The sequence below is a fragment of the Phalacrocorax carbo genome, chromosome 3, assembly GCF_963921805.1.
Source record: "Phalacrocorax carbo chromosome 3, bPhaCar2.1, whole genome shotgun sequence".
NCBI lineage: Eukaryota > Metazoa > Chordata > Aves > Suliformes > Phalacrocoracidae > Phalacrocorax > Phalacrocorax carbo.
The window spans coordinates 115,197,768-115,208,977 of record NC_087515.1 but is presented as its reverse complement, the minus strand read 5'-3'; the positions used below and the strand labels follow the sequence as shown (position 1 = coordinate 115,208,977).

Here is an 11,210-nt window from a genome sequence, read left to right as displayed (position 1 = left end):
CAAAGTCCTGCCATTTAGCTTTTGAAATGCATGTATCAGTTCAAAGGAAGATATGATGAGAAAAGTCAAGAAATATCAATGCCAGCCACCTCTTTACTTAGGAACATCTATACAACAGTAGTTGAGCATGTCTGAACAACAGAACACAGCTCATTTCAGTGTTATGCTTCCAAAATCTTACAGTGAGGGGAAAAACATTCAATTTATGAAAAAATAACTTTGTGGCATTATCCATTAAAATATGCCAAAGAGAAAGATGGATACTTCACTGAAGCATTCTTTTATTTATAAATACAAAAATCAGTAGCAGCATAGTTCATTCTAAAAGGGTACTTCATTATTGCAAAGTGTAGTGTTCCTTGATATTTTTCCTCCAGTAAGTAGCAATATGTCAGACCCCACATATTTAACTCACTTCTCTTGATGTCAGAAGACCATGGTATACCCTAAAGAACAAATATTTGAATAGTGTTAAAATCCCGTCAGTGAAGTCTTGGCTATCCATCTGTTGCACAGATAATATCCATACTGAAATGACTTCTTTTTATTACCAATGCTAACAAAATAGTCAAGTTTTCTTGTGTGTGCGTATGCATAATATATACACACATGGTATGCATATACGCATATGTATACAAGTATATCTATTAGTTATATACCAATATGTATACAAATTCCTGCTTAAATATTTACAAACAATTAGTATATTTTTCAGACTCAGTTTTTATATTGCTTTCAGCTAACTGAAAGGGCATATGGAAACAATAGGAACATATGGAAAAAAAGATCTGTTTTAAGACCAGATTGTGATATGTTTAGTCATGTTGAATAACACACGAGGAATATGCCTTCTGTGGCATAAAGTACTCTGCTGTGAAGAAGTGTCATCATGCAGCACTTTGTATTTACTCACACTCTTAGATATTTGCCATTTATTTATCTGCAGCAGTGATAGTGTCGTGTCAGAACTAAATCTGGGGTTTGATTGTTTCATTTATTTGCAAATTCTACCCCAAGATAATTTTCTTGAATAAGGGTTACTTTTTTATTTACACAAATTGGGAACAAGCTCTTACCTCTACTGTATAGGAATTACAGAGAAGGATTATTGAGGTCTCCTATTTATAAGCATTGTGCTGCTTAGTTTATGAGCCTAAAAGTATGACTTTTCAAAATAGATTGCCAATCCTACCCTGTATCCAAATAGTATTTAAACTGTGAAAAATAATTTACTTGTTAAGGCTGATGAGACACTGCATATTTTACTCACCCTATTTTGCCTAGGCAGTAGCATGGATCTCCAAAGTGTGAATGGTTTTATGTATGAGGGGTGCATGGTTACTCACCCTCATGCACCTTGGAGGAGAGAAAGAAAGAACAGAATTTCAAGCTTAGCTCTGAACATCTTCCTTGAACAGCCTGAAGCTTAACTGCAAATTCTCTCACCCTTTTCTGTTGTACCCACATTAGTTCCAAATTCCACCTGAGTTCTTGTCAAAATAGCTGGAGATACCGGCTCTAAGCACTTCGGGGGCTCAAGCCCATAAACTAAACTCCAATTTTCTATTTGTGCCCAATATATATGCACCCACACAGCCACACAACAGAAAGTCAATGGGATGTTTGAAAAGCATTAATCCACTTTACCTAGGAAAGTGCCAATTTGCATAGATCATTACTTTATGTACAAGTATGAACATGCATTTAAGGCCCTTCTGGTAGACATCACACACTTGAGCCTTCCATTTAATTCTATAGGAGACTGATGCTGAGGTCTTGATCCTGGCTAGTCCTACTCCTTGATTTTAGCCCAAAGTAATTGCCACATGAAGGTTGTTTTTTATTATAAAGATCCCCATCCTGCAAACACTTGAAGAGGCAAGCAGTTTTACATAGATGGATCATATACAGAATCAGAAATGTCCCAGAGCCCCAAAATAAAAATATGAAAAAAAAAAAGAGGAAAGCGTCACCATATAAAAGCATAATCTCAATCTGATTAGCCTCTGCTATTGGAAGTTCTGTGATGCCTCTAGACACATCCACCTGAATATGTTTGTGCTTGATGCAAAGTATTTAAAATTAAGAAATGAAAGTGCATATTACTAGCTGCTCAGTTATACATCCTATTAGTCGTCTGCTAGTTTATTTCTCAAAGGTAAATATGTTTAAAGTAACTTATTTTCAATGTCATGGTGGCATTTCAATACAAAAAAATAGAAGTTCACAGGGGATTTGTGTTGTTTAGACAAGATAATACTGTTTTGCAAAAGAGATAATGCAGAGTATCACAACCACTTTAAAAAAATACAGCACTGGTAGTTTATATATGTATAGATTATATCTATATAATCTGGAGTAAATCCACCAGTATGCCAAGTAACAGAAGATTCTTAGTTCATTGTCTTTTTCCGACATCTACGCTACCCTCTTTTTGATTTACAAGCAGTTCAGTAAAGTATCTGATCCCAGTATTTTCTTTACAGTAAAACTATAAAAAAATCTGACAGATTAAACTAACATTGTGCCAGAGGATCCATGAGCGTAGGGCAGTTGTGCATGTCAAATTTGAACTCAAAGTACAGAGAAGTTAAATATTTCATAATAACAAAGTCAGCAAATAAATTTCAGACTTGCCATGAACTAACAGCAGCACATGATCATACTCTAGTCATATATCATTATCCTTTAGACCCTAATTCTTAAGTGAAATTGCCTTCAGCATAGTAGCCCAATCATACCTCCTTACATATTTCTCTATTAATTCTTTGGGACTGGGGCTTTCATCTTTCTCCTGGGTTATAAAACAGAAAACACACTGTTTGCACAGCATAAGCAGCAACACGTACAACCTCTTAGACAAAGCCAGGTATAATTATGGTCAGAACACTGTCAGCTACCCTAGTAGAAATCTTTCACAGAAAATAACTAAATCTTAAAACTAGCAGTAGCTATCAGTGCACTACCTCCTCTAGCTGCAGACAGCGGGTTGGGAACTGGATGGGCTGAGGTACCTGATCCCACAAGATGCTGTATGTCTCGAGTGAGATCCAGCATTCTCTCAACCCCAGCTAATGTTGGTTGGAGTTACAGATGTTCAACATATCGCATAAACAGGTCTATAAACTCTGACAGATTTTTGCACATCACTTACCTGAATATGAAAGACCCTAAAATGAAATGAAGCAGGATAAATAAGACTGCTCACTCTAGCACAAACTGAAGGCCAATTTTTTGTCACACCCTGAAAGCTGCACCTTATTACACCCTGATTTTAATCTAAAATCCACATATGGATCGATAGCATATTGCCCTAAAAAATACACTATAAGGGTGGGTTTTTTGGTTTTTGGTGGTGGGGTTTGTTTGTGTTGTTTTTGGGTTTGTTTGGTTTTGTTTTTTTTTCATTTTATACAACCATAATGGCTTGAGAGGGGAAAAAATCCTAACAAATGAAAACAAAGTAACCTTGAAACATAAGATGGAGACACAGACAAAATTTGACAGTGACAAAACCTATTTTGCTACCATCTTTACAGTCCTCTACTTATATGCACAGCCAATAACCAGCAAACTTTTCGGTCATAACAGTAAAACATTCACAAAGGTTCTTTATGTTTCAAGAGGACATGAATTGAATTTTTAATAAAATTTTAGCCTTAAAGCAATTCCAAAGTTTGGATTTTGAAAAGACTAAGAAAATACTACCCGAGCAAAAGAGATCCTATAAAACCACTGCCCAAATAGCTAACAGAAAGCTTGAAACGTGACACAAAAGGAAGGTGTACAAAGTATCCTAACATCGCAGTCATATTACAGGTCAGTACTTCAAGAGCAATGAGTGAGATATAAATATTTACCGTAGGTAGCTAGACTGAAGAACGTAAACAGATTCCACAGATATAATTTGTCAATATCTTTACCGCTGGAAATGGAAATGTTAACTCAGCCGGTCACTGATCCTGAAAGATGAGTATAATCAATTACATTTTTCACCTGTCAGTCATTGCTTTTCTCACACCTGACTGCTTCCCTGCCTTCTATTTCTTGTTTCAAGGCACTGAACAACTTTTTATATCCACTTTTCACTTGGTCTTTTTCACTGATTCCCTACTGCCATCTCAGATTAACACTTCTTGTTTCAGAACTAGTATGTTTTCTTGCCTTATTTTCACAGTATTGCCTGTTTCCACTGTCTCCCATCTCAGAAAGGTGGCCCTTCTGGTCTCTGAAATGCCATCTTAAATCTCACTTCTAAAGGTCTGCAAATTTTAACCACCTCCTAAACAATAAAATCTGATCCAAAGCTCACTGCAGTCAATGAGAGCCTTTTCCATTAACCTCAGTGGACTATGAATCAGGACTAGATTGCTGTCAGTAACTCTGGACTGAAATCTAGCAAAAGAAAAAACCAAAAGGATCTCTATGGGTATCTGTGCTGTTAATAACAGACTGCTACTTGAGCATAGTCATGGCAATACTGTATCCTAGGTTAACAGCATCTGTGAATATTTTCAATACATTTTCTCCAGACCTTATGCAAAGGATGAATGCCTTAATTTTGTTGTTACCTTTTCTGTACAAATTTGGAGCAGTGCCAAAGACTTCTGACAGAGCTTGAATAAATAAGCATAGACTAGTTCCTATCACTTCCCTTATATGCTAAAAGATACTGTTCTACATCTAGCTGGGCAAAACAAGGAAAATTTTCATGTTTATGAACCAGGTTAGTAAGTCTGTACAAAAAAATCCAGAGTTAAAATGGCTGTTTAGATAGGGTGATGGAGTATTTGGAAAGCACATTGAAAAGTTTAAAGCCAGTACATTTTACATTCTCACTAGTGAGGATGAGCAATGCTGTTCTTGCAAGGATTCTCTCCCTAATCCTACAGTATTAATCTAAGAGCAATTTGAAGAAAAAACATTCCAGAAATCAAAAATAACATGACGCTTATTTTGTTCTTCCCATCTTCATAAACATTGTTATTTCTTCTTTATGCAAGTCTCCCTGCCTCTACCAACCTCAGTTCTCTAATGCATATTTTTAATAAAGAGAAATTAAAATAAATTATTTTTGCCTACCCTTCCTTCTTCTACCACTTAAGTTTTAATTTTTTGTAAGTGCCTTAGGTGTAAAACCAGTGCCTTTCTGCAATCCCACCAAGTGATATAGGGAAATCAGTTCTAACAGACAACTTGGGAGATTTAATGTGGTATAATAATTAAGATACACAAACACTATGCAGAAGACTCTGGACATGTTATGGAAAAAGCTATCATCAGACAGCAACTATTGCCAATATAAAGCTAAAATGTTACACATTTATTAAAAGGTATGTTGTGATTTGAGGCTATTTCAGCAGTAATTCGATAATAATGACAGTTCACATTTTTCACATCTTTACCCTATATTGTACTAACCGAGGTACTTCAGGGAAGAGGATAAAAGTAACACTGCCTATTACCACATATCTTTGCCAAGTGTATCAGCAGACACAAAGCCAGTCAGATGACCTTCACTGAACTGGCACAGTTTGTTTGGTTTGGTTTTTTTTTTTTTTTTTTTGGGGGGGGGGGGGGGGGGGGGAAGTGGGTTGGTTGGGGTTTTTTTCCTTTGAAAAAAAGATTTTTATGCTGACAATTTTATTATAATGAAGTACACTCCACCCTCACAGCTTCAGCTATGGGAGGCAAACACTTTGTAGAAATGAAGTTACTGTTGCAACAAGGTTGCTTGACATTGTTTAATACAAAAAGGAGCCAGGACACAGTACATTAACAGGGGGTGGAGTGTATTGTATATACAGAAGAGGGGTATTACGTCTGTTCTGCCATCTGACATTGATGTGATAAAAGGGGACAAAAACAAATGCATTTTCTTTCCAGTACTGAAACATGCAAAGACAAAATGCTTAGTACAGGTTGTATGCAGCTCAAAATAATAATAAAAATAGACAGCTCTAGAAATGCCCCAGTATACTAAATTTGTTTAGATTTTTTTAATATATATTTAATACTCTGATCTTTCACTTCAAAACTTAGAATTAAGCAATGAGTGAATAGGATCTGAAATACAGCCAAGCCGTTGCTCACGTCACATTAAAAGTAATCTTTTAAATGCAGCTGTGGATTTTTAACTTACACTGAACAGGATTTTCAGTTGCTTGGAATTTGAAATGCAAGCTGAACTTGGCTACATGACATCTTTTTTTCTTTAAGTGGAATTGTAAATATGCAATAAATTGCTCTTTCAAAGAGGCAACATGCAGAATTCAAACCTATTTGTTTCTTGCAGGGTTCTAGTGACCTGTGCATGAAGAGGTATTGAAGCAGTGGTGCAGTGAGAATCAGTACAGCGATACAAATCCACAGCTCAAGCATGAGAACCTAGAGGCTGGACCTCTGAGGAACAACACTGAGTACACTGTTCTCCAAAATACACCACTTCCTTTAACTAATGAGCTTAGTTTCAGGAAAATAGCTGCTCACCAACTTTTTTCCGAAAGAAAAAAAAGGCAGGGAGGGTAGGAAGAGGGAAGAGGTAGAAAAAGCTTATACATCATGATGACATTTAGCAGAGAGCTGCAAAGAGAAAGCAAAGATGAAAAATATTTTAAATGTGATAAATTTCAACCAGAAGTGTGGAAGCATTTTCTCCTGTTAATATCTTGCCAGAGTTGGCTGGGACAAAATTTGGGTTGCAGCTGCAGGCTGAAGCAACAGTGCTGAGAAACAAAACAAATAGGCATTTACCACCCCCTTCCCCTCCCAGTTAGCAAAGTACAACTGATGCTTTTGGTTGACTGCAAGGCAAATATTAACTAGAAACTTATTTAGCTAGATCCACATCCATGGCCCCAGGTGTTTAAAATGTATCATGGATTAAAGCCATGAAATAAAACTTAAAAATTTCAATTTGAAATTTTATTGGCGTGTTGCTAGAATGGTCAACATTGATCAACAGGAGAGACTTTGTCCACATACTCTGAGAACAGCCTTCCTGCACCCTCCCTCCTCTTTTCTTGCTCTTTCAGCATTAATGCTATTAAAAGCCAAACAAAATACTGGCTATGGGTGTAAAGAATGCTGGTTTTTTGGAATGTTGCCATGGATCCTGCTTCCAGTCATGTCCCACAGAAAAAGCGTACAGCCTCCTGTCTCTGTGGCAGGCTGATCTCCCCGGGCAGGGCAGATGGAAGATAGCCACGTACCCCCGCTACTCCCTATTCTTTCCCATCCACTATAGCCAGGTCTTTGATCACCCTCAGTTTGCCACTGGCATCGATCCTGCGCTTCTCACGTATTAGATCCTCCAGGCTGTGGAACCTCACCGTGTGCACCTTGTTCTCCGCCAAGTGGATCTTGAGATAGTATTGCTGCTGGTGCTGGGTGCCGGCAGCAGCCTGCAGCTCCCCCCCGGCTTTGAACTCCCTTTTCCCGAAGCGGCACCAGGCGGCGAAGCTCTCGGAGTTAGTCCAGCAGATTTCATCGCTTTTTAAGCCCAGGTGCCCGCAGGCGTTTTGCACCACCAGCTCAGCCACCAGCGGGCGAAAGCGGTACCAGCTATTCACCACCCGGCCCACGTTGCCCGCGGCCGCCTCGTACAAGCTGTCCTGCCGGATCTGCCCCTGGTGCAGGTGGATGATCTGCCCGCTGCCCACGTACACTGCCCAGTGCGGCGGCGGGTGCTCCGACGGCCCCAGGTACAGCAGCTCCAGCAGGTCCCCCGGCTTGCAGAGGGCAGGCAGGGCTGACACCGAGTAGACGCTGAGGTCCCCGGCCTGGGGGCCGCTGCTGACCTTGGAGAAGATGCATTCCTGGCCGCGGAAAGCGGAGAACTGGGTCTCGTTCAGCACCAGCTGGTGGTGGAGGTGGTGGGTGGGCGTCTCCTGGCCAGGGCTGCCGGAGCCCTTCACGCCGTACTTGTCTGGCTGGCCTCGCTCGTCCAGGTCCTCCTCCTCATCCGAGAAGAAGTAAGCCACCCCGACGCGCAGCTCGTCTTTCTCGATCCCCGAGGGGTCCCCGGTCGGCAGCTCGCTGTAATTCAGGTGGGTGATGCGATCCAGTTGATTTCCCATCAATGACAGGGCGAGGCGAGGGCAGGAATCGCCGGATCTGAAGGAAGGGTGGGGTGGGCAGGGACAGAGCGAACAAGAGAAGGGAAGGACAGTGCAAACGGAGGGAAGGAAAGAGAGAAAGGGGGGAAAAAAAAAAATCAAGGCACATACAAAAGATTCCAGCGATTCCGCCCTAAGCCCCCATCCCTCCCCCACTCCTTCCCTCCCCTCCGTGCAAGCGAGAAACTCCCAATGCGCATCCTTCCCCCGGGGTGCGGGGCAGGGCAGGGCAGAGCCCCCTCTCCCCGGCGCTCCCCGGGCTGCGCCGTGCCGGGCTGCCCGAGCCCCGCGGTCCCGGAGCGCCCGGCTCCCGCCGCCGCGGGAGAAGGCGGCTCCCCGCCGCCGGCCAGCTCTGCGCGGGGGGGACGGAGTTCCGCCGGGAGGATCCGCTCCCCGCTCTGCAAGGGACGAGGGCTCCCGGGTGCGGGGAGGGGCTGGCCTGGGGGGTCCCGAGCCCTCCCCTCCGCCTGCGCTGGGCAGCGCTGCATGCGGGGAGGCGGCTGGAGGAGCGCACGGCCTCGGAGCTGGCACTCCTTCCTGCCCGCCCGACCCCCGCAGCCCGGCCGGGACCCGGCAAGGAACAGGCAATCGGCATCCCCACCACACACCCAAGGGGTCCCTCTCGGCCCCCTCCGTACCCGTGGTCGCCCAGCGCCAGAAACCCCCCCCCGAAACTCCTTTAAAGTCGTCCTGTCCCCATGAGCGCTGCAGAGGAGGTGAGCTCCGTCCTCCCCGCGGCGCGCCCGGCTCGGCTCCGCTCCACCCCGCTCCGCTCTGGGCTGCCCGGCCCCTCCGGCGAGCCTAAGTACCGGCGGCGCCGCTCCCGAGCCCGCCCCGGCCCCGCTCATTGGCCGCGCCGCGCCGCCCTGCGCCCGCCACCGGCACCGGCAGCGGCAGCCCCCCCGCCCCACCGGGCCCCCCCGGGCCCCGCCGCCCCCCCCGGGCCCTGCCGCCCCCCGGCCCGGCCCGGCCCGGCCCGGCCCGCTGGCTTCCCAGGGCGGGTAGAGAGCGGTGCCCCTGCCAAGCGACCCTGCGCCGAAAGGAAAGAAAGAAAAAGAAAGAAAAAAAAGTCATTTTCACCAAGAAAAACCGCCCAGGTGTCAGCTGAAGGGTTGCAAGGAGTTGCCCCGTCCCTCGAGGCCGGAGGTGGGGTGCCCCTCACCTAACTTCCGTAACCTCGGGTTGTACCTGCGTAATAGAAACTGATTCCATGGGTTTCCCTGTCGTCAGGAGAGACAGGCATTTCCAGGGGACTGTTCTTCTCGCCCGTTGCGTGACCTGTTTTAGGAAGCGATGACCTGCCCTAAGGAGGTGCCTGTTTGTTGCTGTCGCCTGGACGGGACATTGAAACGTTAGGTGGTTGTTGCTAGGTGAGAGGACTCCCTGTGTTTGTCTTCCCACACCTGGCTGAAGCAGCGGTCCTGGGCTGCCCTCAGATGTGACTAGAAGATGTTCTATGAATTGTCTCAAGTAAAAAATTACACTGCCTGACAATAGCAGTCCAGTCCTTCATAAAACGTATGAAATCTAAAATCTGTCATCTGTAGCAGTTAATACCAATACACACTTTTACACCTAATTTTGCACATTATGGTAATGAAACTCAGAAATGATTAGTTCATTAGACCACCATTTCCCTGTAAGGCACTAGCAAATGATGGGATTTTAACCTAGTTCTTCCGAGTTCCTAGTCTTGTGCTCTAATCATGCAAACTTCTGAGAAGTGAGAATTTAAATATTTTAAGACACTTCATGAAAAAAATCTAATTACATTCTTTGGTTCATATGTGAATCATATTAAAGTACCATTTTTATCTAGAAGTAAATTTACTACCTTCTTCACAGTGGAAATAGTTTTGTCATCTAGACGTAAGTATTTCTGCTTCCGGTGTTTGTGGATAATATCTCTCTTCGCTGCTGGCCTTTCTCCAGTCTTCAGGTTTAATTAACTGAGTGCAATAAAGCCAGTGCTCTATTCTCATCATAGAGAGGTGCACATCCTAAATAAATATAGTGAGTTTCAGTTTCTCCGGGTACAAGTCGTACACCTAAGTTCATATGGATCAAATACTGAGTTTCTTAGACAGATGTGTTTACTTTGAATCACCCGTTTCCTTTTCCATTAAAATATTTATATGGCTGTCTTTCTAGAACAACATTTTTTTGTTCTCGTTATTCTTTTAACATATGCAAAGGCACCACATCATAAATGGAACAGAAAAAAGGGTGTGTTTAGTGTTATGACATTCAAAGACTGACATAAATTATTTTTCACTGTGGCAATTATACTAATCTGTTGATGGTTACAGTCTTTCCATGTCACATAAACCCAGGGGCTACAGCTGAGGCTCACAGGATTTAAGTTGATTTGCAGTAGTTAAGGATGTAGCATTCAGGGTCTGCAGAACTAGAAAGTGAATTTTAAAATAAAAAGTTTATCTAAAAAAGGATTCTATTCTAATATATGCATTTAAAGGTTTCACAGGACTAAGCATAACAGATGGGTGTTATTAATCTCTGGAACTTTGTAAATGCTTTTCTAATGATTGTCAGAAATTATATGTTCTTTTATGGCATGACCTTCACCAACTGCAACATTTTAAATTAAATTATGAAAACACTCTAATAAATTTAGAGTTAAGGCTGTAAAACAGTGCTTAAATATTTTGATTTTTTTAATAACTGTTAATGTGCTTCATTGTTAAAGCTAGTCCAAGTTGAAGGCCATTTTCCGTAGGCCTTCATCAACAGTTTCTGTTTTCTAAACACTTTACATTTTTCCTGTTTAAAGTCTGCATCTTTTTAAGTTGCACTCACACAGTTCACACTTCCTACATTTGCCAATCATCAAGGCTATGTGGAGTAATTTTTAGATATTTCTCAACAAACAAAACATTATTTCATCATTTCCATGCAAAAGAGTGGAGAACAGACTGCTTCAGTAAACTGCAGGTGCAGAAGGAAAGAGCCTGGGTCTAAGGACAGCTCTGCACTTCTACTTAGGTGGAATATCTCCTGCCAAATTTTAACCATTTTCTTTGTGTCTTCCATGCTTTGCAAGTCTGCTCAGTGAGGGTATTCTGTCTCTTGCTG

The 11,210-nt window shown here is 42.7% G+C and overlaps 1 protein-coding gene across 3 annotated transcripts; it reads right to left on the bottom strand.

Annotated features, from left to right (window-relative positions):
* Positions 1-430: 430 nt before the first annotated feature.
* Positions 431-8,905, bottom strand: LRATD1 (LRAT domain containing 1). 3 transcript variants are annotated; one of them, XR_010372373.1, is made up of 4 exons: positions 8,756-8,905; positions 7,332-8,115; positions 3,861-3,962; positions 431-446 (listed from the first exon to the last, which is right to left on the bottom strand). XR_010372373.1 is itself a non-coding variant. In XM_064448068.1 (3 exons), exons 2-3 carry the CDS (start codon positions 8,076-8,078, stop codon positions 3,954-3,956), a joined length of 756 nt encoding a protein of 251 aa, XP_064304138.1. In that variant the 5' UTR covers positions 8,079-8,115; positions 8,756-8,905; the 3' UTR covers positions 1,820-3,953. The 3 variants fall into 3 exon arrangements, 2 of the variants coding, with proteins under 2 accessions (XP_064304138.1, XP_064304137.1); XM_064448068.1 differs by lacking the exon at positions 431-446 and having other exon boundaries at positions 1,820-3,962; XM_064448067.1 differs by lacking the exons at positions 431-446; positions 3,861-3,962 and having other exon boundaries at positions 5,580-8,115; positions 8,756-8,904.
* Between the last annotated feature and the right edge of the window lie 2,305 nt (positions 8,906-11,210).

Excerpts from the sequence above, each read along its gene's own strand:
- LRATD1 (XM_064448067.1), bottom strand. The coding sequence starts at position 8,078 with ATGGGAAATCAACTGGATCGCATCACCCACCTGAATTACAGCGAGCTG.